At 46.8% G+C, this 14,617-nt stretch overlaps 1 protein-coding gene across 1 annotated transcript in view; it reads right to left on the bottom strand.

Annotated features, from left to right (window-relative positions):
• The window catches only part of CUNH1orf174 (chromosome unknown C1orf174 homolog), a 7,700-nt gene extending 6,051 nt beyond the window's left edge, over positions 1–1,649 (bottom strand). Inside the window, exons 1-2 of the mRNA XM_019511626.1 lie at positions 1,493–1,649; positions 450–950 (exon numbers count right to left, since the gene is read on the bottom strand). Coding sequence (XP_019367171.1) covers positions 450–950; positions 1,493–1,585 — 594 coding nt within the window. The 5' untranslated portion in view covers positions 1,586–1,649. The remainder of the gene's footprint in view (positions 1–449; positions 951–1,492) is intronic.
• Positions 1,650–14,617: the final 12,968 nt, after the last annotated feature.

Raw genomic sequence — 14,617 nt, 5'->3', positions numbered from 1 at the left:
ATAGAACAGAGAATTTTGTTTAGGATACATTAGAAGGATCTTGTTGCCATGAGTTTAAATTAGCTTCATTGCCCATGCATGACTTTTACGCTTCAAAATTGCAAGAGCAAAAAGCTATTTAAAAAAAAAATCTTACAGAAGCAAGCCGATATATTTTAAGCAAATACTGTGCCTTCCCTACTCCCAATGGAAAGTTTAATCAAAATACATGCATTCTTGCAAATTGATTTAGATAAAGCCACAGTTTTCAATAAGTCTGCCCCCTCAGAATTTTTCAGCCAGCTGTACCCTAAAGACATGGATACTTCTTTAATTGGTTGCCAGTATTGGTTATATTTGCTTAAAGTTTTGGCACCAGTCTAACATTCTGTATTCCAATACATGTGAACCGAAAGCTGGAAAATAAATCGAGAGACCAGAAGGAAAGAGTGACAATAGTGTCTTCCTACCTGTATGAACTCGATATTTCCAAAAAATCGGTCTACTGGCATTGGCTGGTTACTATCTTCATCTAGAAAAGCATTATTATCCAGTTGTAACGGTTTCTTCTGAAGATCTGCAGCTTCTAACTCGGATTCAGCTGACTCCACACTCCCGCAGCTACTCTCCTCGTCCACACTGAGGTCCTCATTCTGCACAAGAGTTTCAGCACTTTCTGTCTTGGGTGGGCAGCTGCTTGCTTTCAGTGCTGAGGGTTTTATGGAAACATGGTTTCCGTTCCCCTGTATGTCTTCATTAATCATTGGACCATTATTGCCTTTGCTTTCTAGCCTCAGATGATCACGGACAGAGCCTTTCACGTCTTCATCAGATGTTTCCGCCCGTTCCCTTGCCAAGGGAATACCTTCACTTCTGGACACAAGGTCCTGTAAGTCTGATTTTACTAAACTACTCTTTTCACGTTTTAGCCTCTTTGAGGGCTGTCGGCCAGTTGCTTTGTGCGAGGAAGCCTATTACAAAAAGAGGAGGATCTGATGTTTACAAACTGCACTAAAGAACACTAAGTAAAGGCTGGGTGGGCTTCAGCTTGATTCAATTCTACCACGTGAAGGGAGATTTCGTTTTCAAATAACCAGTGGTTCCCAAAACAACTATTCATTTGGCGGTCTCCACACAAGAAAAGCGAAGCACAGATCATCCCCGTGTCCCCAGAAACATCGGTCTTCGCGGATCTCGCAGCAGATCAACCCGCTTCAGCCAGTGCGCTCAGGTGTGTTACTGCCGCAAACACGGGCCTGGCCACGGCGCCACAGGCCGCGCGGCCTCTACACCCCCCCGGCCTCCATCATATTCACCCGTGGGAGGGCCTGGTGGTGCTAAAAACCGCCGGGCCGGGCCGCCCGCGGAGAAGGCCCGACCGGGGTGGGAAGGGCACGGTGTCTCCCAGGCCTCGGCCTCGCCCCTCAGCGACCGATCGACCCGACACGCGGGAAGTCACCCGCCAGGGCCGGGGTCGGGTCCACGCCCGCTCCGCAGCCCTGGCGTCCCTTACCAGGCGGGCTCGCCACACGCCGGCCTGTCGCGGCGGCCCCTCGTGTGCAGGCGTCAGGGCGGCCCCTACGGCCCGCGCCTGCCGCGTCCTCATGCGGCCGCCGACCGCCGGCAGGATCCGGCGAAGCCCCCACCCAGCCGGGTGGCGCCGCAGCCGCCATCTTTGTTGTGGGCGAGCGGGACCCGGAGCACGGGAGCAAAGGCCCCCGCCCCCGTGCTGACCGCCCGGCGCGCGCCCAAATGAGGAGGGGGTGGGGAGGAGTCGTGGGGGTGTTTGCGGGCAACATCGGGACCACCGCGGGGTGCGTGGAGCCGGCGCCATTTTTGTGACGGGCAGGAGGAGGACGGCCTCCCCGGCTGCAGGGAGAGGGGCTGCTTCCAAAATCACGAGATCCTGGAAAGCAGCACCCGCGGGGGGGGGGCGGGGAGCGGCTGGGGCCACTGGCGGCATTTGACGTTTCCAAAGTTAATGGGCTTTTTGCGCCCCCGTTACTGTCACCCTTCTGGGACTGGGGGCACGGGCGCCGTTGAGCCCCTTCATTTACTGCTCCCTTGACCCTTGCAGATACCCCCAACGCCTCCTGACGCAGGCTTTCGTGTCCAAACAGGAGACCAAAGGAAGCTCCTTCCCTCACTGACCGTTTATGATCAGATAAACCCAAAAGTGACGTTTTGGATGTTATTTCAGAAGATCAGAAATGATTTAATGGGGGCTGACGCTGAAGAGAACAAGGCCACGTCTGCGCAGTCAGCGTCCAGCACGTTTTGGACATGGATCTCCGTGGGTGCCAGCTCTGCGCAGGGTACTCCCTGGGGCCGACCCTGCAGTGCCCGCAGACAGCAGCCTGCTGAAAATCACCTTGTTGTAAGACTGTGGAGTCCACCAGTGGGCTGATGTTTGGGGAAAAATAAACGTTGCCTTCTGTCTGCATCAGTTATAAACCTTCGGACGTGTTCATTCCCACTACATTTCCCTGTTGTAACTGTAGCTGGCCAGAGTTATCATCTATGTAGTTGGGGCTTATTACTCAGATTTGCTTCTCAGTTCATTTTGGGAACCCTCAGGGAACAAACTATGCGAGCAACTCAAATCCCACTTTAATTTCAAGGACTGCAATGATAATAGATGACTCCTGTGAAGCAAAGCAATAAGACACCTGGATCTAAGTATGTAATGCCTTTTTTTTTAGAACAGGAGGCAGTTGGGACCCTATCCAAAGTTAATTTTTATCAGTTGAAGTTCTCCTTCTTGGTTTCGGCATGCTCTGGGTTAGGGAATTGGCAAACAGACACTTCTGAGCATCCTGCTAAAATACACATCTGTCTTCTGTTGATTTATTGTTTTGAGGACATTATGAAGACTTAACAGTCTGTCAGAGTTAATGTACAAGAGCTGCGTTCTTCGTAGAGACCTTCCCATACCCTTGCTGGTATCAGAACTGTTCACGCACTCATCAGTGCTTTGTTCCTACTTCACATCTTTCTTCTAGGATTCTTAGCTTTCAGGTAACAATTCTTGTCTGTGCTTCTTGCCCTTAAATAAGTAAACAGCTTAAATCCTAGAAGCAGTTTAGTGTTTTGCCAATGATAACATTCAAATGAGACTTTTTTTTCTCAGAAATGTGAAGTCTCCAAGTTAAACTATAAAGGTCCAGAGACCTGCCTTGAATGCTCTTCTGCAGATTGTTGCCCTTTTCAAGAGTCCTTCTGTGCTTTGTTCTGAAGCTGAGAGGTAATTCATATTCTTCTCCAAAAACATTGTAGTGTCCTTTGCTCCTTTACAATACTGCCATTTGCAGCCAAGGAATACAGATGACTGTTTGTATTATATAGCGAAAGCATATATCCTGCCTTGTAAATGTAGCAGGGGTAGGGCTGGCCAAAAACCAGGACATTTAGCTTGTGGGAAATGTCATTATGAAATTTCTCACAGACTGGAAATTTTGAGACTATTCCATTTTGAGAACACTGATCAGAAACAAATTGTGCTCCCACGGTGCCATGTGTGTGCAGCACAAGGGGATCTGGACCCCTTTGCAAAGCCATTCCAGTACAGTCATCATACTGGCTCTCCTTCATGAGGCATCCAAGAGAGATTCTGGCAGCCGCAGATGTGCAAGTTTTCCCAAGGTGCCCCCAGCACCATGCAGAAGACACATCATGGGGCAGCACAGAAGATGTGTCACAGCAAGCAGGCTGCAGTGGAGATCCCCTCGAGACCACTCCACTCTGGGTACTGTCCCCTTTGGAGCAATTTCATTGTGCCTGCTAAGTGGTGAAGTGCCGCATCGAGGAAGCAGAACAGCACCTGACAAAGCTTGCTTATATTTTTAAATTGATGACTGCACATAAAAGAGGACTTTTATTTTCATTGCTATTAAAAAGTGTCTGTTTATTACAACCTTTGGCTGGCAGTCAGGAGGAAAGGAAGAGATGGAAAGTTTTGAGAGCTCTTGCACCTTAAAAGAGGGTGGCTAGCAGGTGTGGGGAGCCTCCCTGAACAGGAAACCAGGTGCAGGCTGTGAAATGGAACATGCAAATTAATCCCTGGCAGCATATTTCTTTCTGCCTGTCACAGTCACCAGCATCTTTGTGTTTATAACCCTTGGGGTTCATTTGGCTAAACACTGGTGATATGCTAGGGACAGCAGCCAGAGAAGTGAATTTTTCCTGTAAATGTAATGGCTGTTAAGTGTTGGATGAGCAGATTTTTTTTTCCAAGCCAAGTAATAATCCAGAAGAAGCAATTAGCGATCCTTATAAAGGTGGGAAAGAAATCATCTTGAGCCAAAGTCAGGATTCCTTTTTATTTACAACATCTGAGGGAGGCAAAGAGAGAGTAGGTATCGATCAGGGATCTACTGCATAATGGCCAGTATGATGCTTCCACCTCTCTGCCCATGGCATGCTCATACTCTCTTTTCTGCCTCACTCAGAAAAGCTGACTCTACTACATGTTCTGGATCTGTAAATTGGTCTTTAGCTCCAGCTATGGTAACTTACTTTCAGTCTCTAGGGACACCCAGGATGATGCTTGCCACAAAAGTTAGGGAGCAACTGTGAATACCAGTCTGCAAATTGGGTTCCTTTTCCAGATATGCTGTGTCCTGGTAAAATTTCATCTGGATTCATATAATATGGATCCTACCCTACCAGAGGTGTAACCAGTAACGTTTGCATCCAGGCCAGCCCTTCCCAAACTGGTGGACACTTGGGCCTTCTGACTGAATCTGTCATGTATCTGCAATCTGACCCTGCAGCAGACAGTGCCACCTTAAAGCAAATCTCTTTTATGGAACTCACATTGCTTCCAAGATGATGCTATACAAATCTGGTGTGCCTTCATTTTGATTATTGTAAGTGATTCACACTAGAAATAGAGATGTCCTCCGAAACAAAAATGGCAGAAGATGTTACTGATGAAAAAGGGAAGAATCTGACAGCATTTAAAATTTCCTCCATGAGTAAGATTTGCGTGTGCCTCAGCTTGAGTTTTTCCCTTATAGAGAGTCCTGCATTTAAACTGCAACTGAAAAGAATGCACAGAGCAAGTTTTGCAATACAGAGAAGCTAAGAGAAGATTTATTATGCAATTTACCTTTTTCAAAAACATTAAAGGACATTTTGAAGAGGATAGTCAACCTACAATCCCATGGTCCAATGAGTATGTTATTTACCTGATTATAAAGCTATCTGCTTTAGGTCTCTAAATGTATGTGAGCCAACCAAAGGGCACCTATACACATGCCTGATGCCTGCTCTGACACATGCTAAATAGCATATGGTGGAGCAGACTTGTTTAACTGAGTCTGCAGGAGCATGCTAATTAGCATGCTTCAGCAGCCTCAGCATCACGTGTATTCAGCATCCCTACACTCCAAAATGGTGGTGGGGGTGCTTTAACTAAAATGTGTCAAATGAGCTTTAGTTAAAGGCTAAGGAGAGACAATACAAAGAAACTGGTTTAAGTGATCAGAAACTGGTTTAAACCTGTAAGAGAACATATGTTCAGTGCACATAAACCAGTTTCAAAATGGCTGAAACTGGTTTAAGATAAATCTTTGAATGTAGCATCAGATTTAGTTGATTTGGATTAAACTGGTTTATGCAATGCCTGTCCCTTCCTGGTTTAAGTTACACCAGAGTCCTCCAGCATCCCAGGTGCTTTGTAGCCCTGGGCTGTGCTGTCTACCCCAGAGAACAGGACTAGTCCCACCTGTCTGCTCCCTAGCCAGAGCTCCAGCGGAGACTGTAGGCACAGCAGGGTCTGCCTGGCTCACCCTGCCACTTGCTGCTCAAGCAGGGATCCTTCCCCTCCCATCTCGCACAGCATGGACCCCAGCCCCACAGACCCCAGGCATGTGGTATGCTAGCTAATGCTGAGAGGTAGGCATGTGTGTGTTTTCACTTTAACTGGGACAGGCAGACAGACCAGTGTCCACTTAGGGCTTTTTGGAGGTAATCAGCAGTTCAGCAGGTAATGTCTGTTTGTTCCTTCTTTGGAAAAAGCTGTTTAAGAAGAGCTTGAACTAATAAGAGAGGCTTTTTTGTCGATGGGCTGATAACGCTGTGTTATCAGCCCCTTGCTGGCTCCCTCCCTGTCAAGTTTGCAGACAGTATGACAAAGCAGGGAGAGGGAGATTGAAAAGCTCAGTATCATCAACAGATGTATGCACAGCACACACCCCGTTTGCCTCAGAGTGCTAGCCTGGGGCTGGCAACACTCCCACGCCTTCAGCAGCAAATGGGGAAGAGCCTGAGACTGAGCAGGCAGGGTGGGGGTTTACATCCCTCCCTAATCAGAGTGTCCTGGCAGGGCCTGGCCAGTCCCCGCTCAGCTCAGCATTGTGTAAAGGAAGGGAGGGCTGCTCTAATACCCCCCAGCTTCTAGCTTGAGCCACTGCAGGCATGTGTCGGCATTTCCTCAGTCCGGAGGGAATGCCTAAACAGTTGTAAACTGGTTCAGCCTAGGCAGGTCAGACTAACCTGCAAAGATAGAATCAGGCTCAGGCTTTTTGAGTGTCTGTCCCTACCCAAAGTGCCCCTGCTGCCATTTTGAAGTGTGGGACACTGAATACACAAGATATTGAGGGTACTTTAAATCAGAGAGGCTCCTGAGAGCTACTTTAATTAAAGTGTCCCCCACCCCAAAGCATGTGTCAAGACATGTAAAGATACCAGGCTTCTGCTTGTGTTCATGTGCTTGGCATCAGTAACTATTTAGCACACACTCCAGTACTCAGCATAAGGACTTGGTTTTATAAGCAAGTCTGACATGTATATAGTGTATTACTTTCTGAATATTAACTAAACACATTTGGGGCTTCTAAATGAGCCAGCCCCAGTTTTATAACCTCTAAACTGGTTTAATTACTTCATACAATGCTTATTTTAAATCATTTAATGAAATGTAAGTAAATCTCTCCTAGCAGAAAGTGTCCCAGAGAGCCTCTGTAAATCATTATCATTGCTTCAGGAATCTATTTGATCACACAGAGCAGGGCTGTGAGGATGAGCAATGCTATTAGAAAGCACTGGAAATCAGAGGTGCACAGAACTTCTGTTCCAGATGAATACAGTAGGTGCTTCCGCTTAGGCAAAGAAAGTCCGACAAACACCCAGCTTGCATTTTTCCCCAAACCTTTGTTCCAAGGGTTTATGGTTTAATTTGCATCAGGTCAAGGAGTTACTCAAATGCTTCTATCCATCTAACTACACCTATGGCCCCCACTGTTGGAGGACCTATATGTGAATTTCTCTTGTTACTCCCCCTCTTGTGTCTCTTCCTCCTTCTCCTTTTATTTATTTTTTTTTACGGAATTAGAACAGATAAGCAGAGAGATGGAATGACCTGGATGGATTTACACTGAAACCAAAAGGGGGTGGGGGTGGGTAGGAAAGGATTGCCCATGCAATGGAAATTTCAGCAAATCTCCCTGTCTTTGCATAGAGTGTAAAGTGGGGGAATCTGCAGTAACAGCAGCTGTTGTTTGTTCACAGTTTATGGGTACAGTGCTCTCACTAGCACTCTAAGTGACTCTGCTGATGGTCTTTTTAGGGAGCCTGTCACCTTGGAGGGTTAAGCAGGCAATTGAGGGGGCTAGGGTGGTTCAGGTGTTAAGGTGCATAGTTGACAGCCCAGAGATTGCAAGTCCAAGGGCATAGTGGAATTGCTCATGGCATGGCCCTGTCGGATTCCAAGTCTGCAAATTCTGCTACATACCTTGTCAACACAAGGACATGAAAAAGGAATATGCACAGGCCCCTACCTGAGGGCTAATTTGAAAGCTCTCTGTTCTCTTTAAATATTCCAGATCCCAAACACTTGGGGTCAGTATTAGACAGGAAATTAAATCTACAGAAAAGAAACAGGCAGCAAAAGCAGCTCAAGCACACTGCTCCAAGGTTTCCTGGGTTCTAGGCTACAGTTCTCTGAAATGGAGATGAATGAACAGGAGGGGGGCAGTGAGGGGACTGAAAAGCAGAAGGAATAGCCCAGCACAGCTGGGGAAAAGTTATTTTCTGTCTTCACTTGCTGACTCACCCACAGAGCCCTTCGGACACACAGGGAGAAAGAGTGTAGCACTAAACTATTAGTGGGCAAGGAGCAGCTGCTTCCCAGTGCGGAGCTTATTATTGCTAAAGGAACTTGCCTCCTGTGTCAAGCTGTTTAGCTGTCTTGTGGGTGGCCAGGCTGCTGAGTATGTGCACGATTCTCTTGCTGGGGGGCCTTGAGGATTCACATTGCTGCAGCTGTTGCATGCTGTAGCCACGATAATCTTCTGTTCGCAGCCAAACCAGCAATTGGCATCCCCTTTGCTTCCTTCTAGCCACCACCTGTTGTCTCTTTTTTGGGGGGGACAGTTAGGTCAGGGGTTACCACCATTGCTGAGATTCAAAAGCACAGTCCCAATGCTCATAGATCTACTTCAGGTGCCCTGCAAGACTGAATTCAGGGGATGTTAGAGTCTAAGGCACAAAGTGATTGTTTGGGTATTTTTTATTTACTAAGCTTTGGTTTGGGGGAAAAAAAAAAAGGATGAGTTGCTCCTGGCATGATGCCTCTGCACACATGGGCAGGTTTCACAAGACACACAGGTGGCTTCTCCCTAGAGCATCCATTCTCCATTCATTCTCCACCCATCTGCAACCCCTCCTTTTCAGCATGCACTCACCCATACACAAACCCGTACTTCCAGGGCAGCGGCTCAATACTGGCAAGAAAGTCTTTTTATTTCTCAGGGGAATAGCCATTTCACATCCTTTATTTCTCCAGAGCCTCCAGGGGAATAAAGAGGAGAATACAACTGAACATCATTAGTGCCTAAGTCTAAGACCTTACCCACCCATTGGTCTTTGCTTCTACAGACACCAGAAAGCAGGTTAGTGTTAGACTATCCCAGTAGGCTACCTATAGAAATGTTGTGCTAAAAGCTCATGACCTCCCCACCACCCTTGCTTACCTCCCTGTCAGAAGAGGCCTGTTGTGCTGGGCTGGTTCAACAGGTACAGTCCGTTTGTTCTCTTACTGGTCTTTCTGCACCCTAAGAGAAGGCTGAGGGGGGACCTGGTGACTGTCTATAAACTCACTAGGGGGGACCAGAAGGGTTTGGGGGAGACACTGTTTCCCCTAGCGCCCCCTGGCATAACTAGGAATAATGGACACAGATTATTGGAGAGTAGGTTTAGATTAGACATCCGCAAGAACTACTTCACAGGGCGGCTAGGAGCTGGAACCAACTTCCAAAGGAAGTGGTGCTGGCTCCTACCCTGGGGGTCTTTAAGAAGAGGCTTGATGTCTACCTGGCTAGACTCATTTGAGTCCAGTTTTTCTCCCACCTAGGCGGGGGGTCGGACTTCAAGATCTACAAGGTCCCTTCCGACCCGACTTCTATGATTCTATGATTCTAAGTCTCAGCCCGATCTGATTCAAAGCAGGTACAGCTGCAGCCACCAACCTGTTAGTGTTACCCTTAGTTGCCAGGCTGTCTTTACCCACCAGCTTCCTCCTGGGATTCTTATTGTTCCATTGTTCTGTGATAGTTAACAAACTGGAATCTCCCTTTGTTCCTCATTATCACTTGCTTCCAATATTGCTCTTTTAAAAATCCCATCAATGCTCTGCTAGCTCATTAGGATTCTGGCAATATTGGCCCGAGGCCTGACAATATGTGCTGCAGGGTGGCTTTTTGTTTTGAGAGATTTCAGGCATTATCCTTACAGCCCCAAAAATTAGCAGGTGCCAGCAATGGCTAGAGAGTATCATTCATGCCTCTGTTTGTCCATGAGATTTTTCAAGAGGATTTCTTCCCCAGAATGTTTTCCTTTTTCCCGACTTCCTCTCTGCTTGGTGATTCCTCTCTGCCTGTCACACTCCTTCATCCTTTGGGACCAGATAACTGGAGTGATCTGTTCTTGCTAACATATGAGAGGAAGCACTTCTCCTCCCAAGGCTGAATGCACCCACTTTGCAGCATCCTCCATGTCCTCTGGCCCAGGAGTCTGGGCTTATTTGCATTGTGACTCCACTTCTGCCACTAGCTTACTGGGCTGGCTCTCTCTGGTCACTCTCCATGTCCACTATTATCTCTGTAATTTGGCCATCTGGGCTCTGTGGGGCAGAGGCTTTCTTTAGGGTGGGTGAGGTTTTTAGTGGAGTGGGAGGGTCTCAGTTGGAAGGCAGGATGTGGCCCCATGTCTTCCATGATGGTTTTGGTGCAATTTGATTCAGATTTGATTCTGGATCAATAGCTGGTGTTGCAAGCCCTGTTTTAGTTCTTAGGCACCTTTGAAAATCAGAGATACAGGATAGAAACAAACCTCATGTGATTTGGGATCCACGAGATTGCAATGGGCTACGCAGCTAAGTTTCTTGCTGAGAGGGCAACTGGATGTGGCAGACGTGAACCAAAGTTGGATGACCTGAAGTCACTTGTTGCTGCTGTTTCATGACAGGCTTTGTGTTCAATTCCCATAGCAAACCAAAGACTGGAGAGGGGTGCCAGTGCCAGTGGCTGTCCTGAAGTCCTTTCTCCACAATTTGCAAGCATATGTTGCACCTATGTGTCATCAGGTATCTCTTCCGAAGTGGGTGCTGGATCTCTTATCCCTAGAGGCTTTTAACAGAAGCTGGAAAAAAAGTACTAGGGAATTTCTCGTGGATTAGATGCCATCTCTACAGACCTTTGGTCTAGGAATATACATTCCAACATCAGGGCTAAGTACAGATAATCAAAAAGCCTGAGGCTGAATCAGTTTAGTCTTGAGAAACAACTGGGCAGCCATTCACTTTTGATTCAGGAAATGCAGCCACATATCTGGAGTAGCTTAGGCCAGAAGCTGGGGAGTGCTAAAGCACAGCTCTCTGGCATGTAGCTAGCATGGGCTGTGTGTTCACTTCCTCTTCCTGCTACCCCTGAGGTCTCTGGGATTTGCAGCCCAGAATCACAAAAGCAGGACTCTACAGGGTTGCTCATCACTTCTTCTTCCTGCTTCCAGGTGCCTCTAGGATTTGTAGTCCAGTCACAGCCATCAGCAAGTTTTTAGCAGGGCAGGGCAGTTCTGTACTCAGGGGAAGGGAAGTTTAACCCCCTTCCCTGGCCCAGACCCCAGCTGGGGTTTGCTGGGGGGTGAGGGGACAGTCCCTGTCCTCTCCTGCCCCTGCCCCTTCTCTGCTGGAGTAGACAGCTCAGCCCAGGGCTGCAAAGTATGCTGGGATGCCAGGGAGCTGTGATTTAACTTGAACCAGGAAGGGGTCTGGAGCAGAAGTTTCATAAACTGATTTGACCCAAGTCAGTTAAGTCTGATGCTACATTCAACCAGGTTTATTTTAAACCAGTTTCAGCCATTCTGAAACCAGTTTATGTGCACTGAATTTCTGTTCTGTTACAGGTGTAAACCAGTTTCTGATCACTTGAACTGGTTTATGTGTAGCTTCTGTCCTTGGTGCAATAAACGTGGCTCCAGGTTAAAGCTGCTTAGTGCAGGTTATGTCAGAGTTTCTTGTGCAGCATATGCCATACAAAAGAGCAAGACAGTGATGGAGACCCCCATCCAGCATTCTCACATGCATTGCGCTCACTTAACTGTGTCTAGATTTTCTGCCAGAAATAGGAAACATTTTAGTAAGTGTTCTACATTATTTAACATTATTTCTTTGGGGAGATTAAAATTGCTTTGTGTAAACTGTAGCTCTGTGCCACACACACCTGACAATGACAGAGGAGTCTGTTTTACAGAAGGCTCATTAAAAATAAAAACACTATGTTCATTTCAGCAGCTTAAATTACTTAAGCCAGTATAATGGGATAAATATTTGATGCTGAAGTTTATTAAATTTCCATCAATATTATGTTGTTGCTAAATATGTAGTGGGTTCTTTAAAGCCAGCTTAGTGGTCTCTGTAGGGAGATTCCTGGAAGCCCATCTCAAGGTCCCCCATGGATCGTTTTTGGGCTGGTAATGAACAACACTCTTCCTGTTACCATGGTAGGTACTATAAGATCCTTTCTGAGACCATCGGACCACATTTGATTGCAGATAACAACCCAGAAATAATATGAGCCCAGTCCACCATGGTTGTAAATCATGGGACGTTATTGAATCAGATTCTCTGCTGGTATGAACTGTCACTCTCACATTATCTCTGAGCACTGGATAATTAGAAATTCTATGGAAAAAGGATGGGATGTCCTGTAGCAGTGTAGTGGCAGGCTGAGGTTGGGAAGTATGCATTTGGAGGAGGCTGATTTTTTTTTTTTTTTTACTAACAGCCTGCATGGATTCTTTCAGTGTCACCATGCTGGGCTTCCCCATCTTCTGAGCAGGAGGCAAGAGGTGCAGCTAACTTACAGGGGAACCCAGAGGAAGCTTAGGTGAGTGCCGCTTGGTATACTTGGTGCGATACATGGGCAATACATGGCATTTACTGAAGGTTCCTGGGGGATGCTGTGTGAGAGACAGAGTACTGAGCAAATAGCCTTTTCCCCTGGAAGGTGACTCAGGGAATGAAACAGTCCTCAAGAGACCTCCTGTGATTGATGCCCAGAGTGGGGTGGATGGGTTCTGCAGAGAGGTGCATCAGCCTTCAGTCACCAGAAGGGACCCTGCAATGTGGGGTTTTTGTAAAGGGAGCAGATAAGAAAAGAAGGGGAAATCCCAGATGGTTCCTTCTATGCTTAGGCACTAGGATGTCTGTGCTTTGCTTATTCAATTAAAATAGTGCACTTAAAAGGGCAAAGAGACTTCAAATTCGGCAGTCTGGAGGGCCACCCCACAGGGTGCACAGCACTTAGTTCTCTGAGTTGAATCACAGCTAACACCAGGTGAACAGCCTGAAACAAGGCATGTTTCAGTGTAGGATCTGAGGCAAAAACTGAGCTCCAGCTGCTTAGATTAAAAAAAAAATCAGAACAACAGACAAACCATTTCCTGAGCAGAAAAGGACGTCAAAATGCTGGCACAATGAGGGCACTGTTTAGCTAAGATCCAACATTGAATAATGAAAGGCCTTTTTCTACCTGTAGCTACTCCTCAGCTAATTCCTTCAGAACATACTACTGACAAAGGAATTAGTCCTGCAGCCCATAAATCTCATTACCTCCACCAGCACTACCAACCAGCCCCACATGTCACCAGATCATGAGAATGTCCTCCCCTGCACCCCACAAAAAGAGAGACTGACTCAAGAATCACAGGGCTTTAGAATAATGCATTAGGGTGTTTTTTTAATTTGCCTGTTGATTTTGAAGCCTTGAGGGCACTTCTTCCAGATTTTCCCTTTACAGCCACAAGGAACAGAAATTTTCTGAAAGCAGTCCCAACTAACCTAGGACTATGGGGGTTGCAGCCTCCAGAAGAGTATTAAAGCGCCATGAGACTTGCAGCTCAGCTGCAAGAATGGGCAACCCCACTACAGCACTACGTCATCAGGCTGGCTGCTTTAAAATACTTTCACCAGACTAGATTGGGTGACCAGCCCACACAAAGGGCGTGTCTACATGTATATTAACACGTTTTAGTTAATGCACATTAAATCTAGTACCTCCAGTGTGAGATGCTAGGAAAATGTGCATTAGTCTGTCTTAATGTGCATTAAGTAAAGAGAACGGTTTTGTTCAGTGATGCTTTAATGCTCATTGAAATAGGTTAATACGCAGTAAAGTGCATGTGTAGACATGCCAGAATGTCCCAGGAGGAGGCCCTTAGTTTGTGTTGATCACAGTTGTTATTGAGTGACATTAGCAATAAGCAATATGGAAATTTAACAAGAGCAGAAAGTAGAAGGTTGCCTAACTAGATTCTGCATTAGTATAAAAGGACTTCTCAGGAGGTCTTTCTATTGCTCTGGGACAAACTGAGTATGAACCCACAGCATTTGCTGAGTCAGGAACCATTGAAACAAGTAAACAAAACACCCCAAAGCAAGTAACCCAACCCTTGTTTGAAACCTAATACTAACATGAAGTGCTTCCATTAATAGAAACCAAGCCTTCATCAGCAGTGAATTGTAACCCAAACACAACCTCTCTGTGCCAGTGAAAGAAAGTGAGAAAGACAAGTCCTAGCTCATCCCTTCCAACCTCAGCAAGATGCAACAGTTCCGACTGGGAGCACAAGTGGGGAAAGGTCTGTGAACTAGTGCTGGATTTAGAGTTGCCTTAAATAATTTATTAATACTATATCCCAAGCTGTCAATAGTGAGGTTTGTCGAATGAAAGTACCAAGGTGCATCCAGAGCAGGAGCGTGAGGGAGTGCCTCTGTGAGGGGCTGGTGGTCATGAATCTTTTTGTGTTTCCCAGTAAAATTCTGAGGGCGCATCCAGATGAGCACACACGTGCCTCTTGCCCCGCTTCAAACCCCTTGGAGGCAGGGCAATGGACACATGTGGGAACGAAAAAATGATATCCAGGGGTCTAAAAAAATTGAAGTTTAAAAAAGCGGAGCAGGGCACGGTCCTGGACCTGAGGAAACCAGGGGCTGGGTCCTCCATGGAGACACTCTAGCTGCCAGAGTGTCTCTGTGGTTGGCCCCTTGCACTGGTGCTGAAACACTGGGCAGCCAGGCTGCATGTTTCAGCACCAGGGCTCCAGTGCTGGTGAGTAAGGGGTTGGGGGAGGCTGGGGG

The sequence above is a fragment of the Gavialis gangeticus genome, unplaced genomic scaffold, assembly GCF_001723915.1.
Source record: "Gavialis gangeticus isolate Ggan-Ray unplaced genomic scaffold, GavGan_comp1, whole genome shotgun sequence".
Taxonomy (NCBI): Eukaryota; Metazoa; Chordata; order Crocodylia; family Gavialidae; genus Gavialis; species Gavialis gangeticus.
Note: the sequence above shows the minus strand (reverse complement) of the source record. Positions and strands in the feature narration are given on the sequence as shown.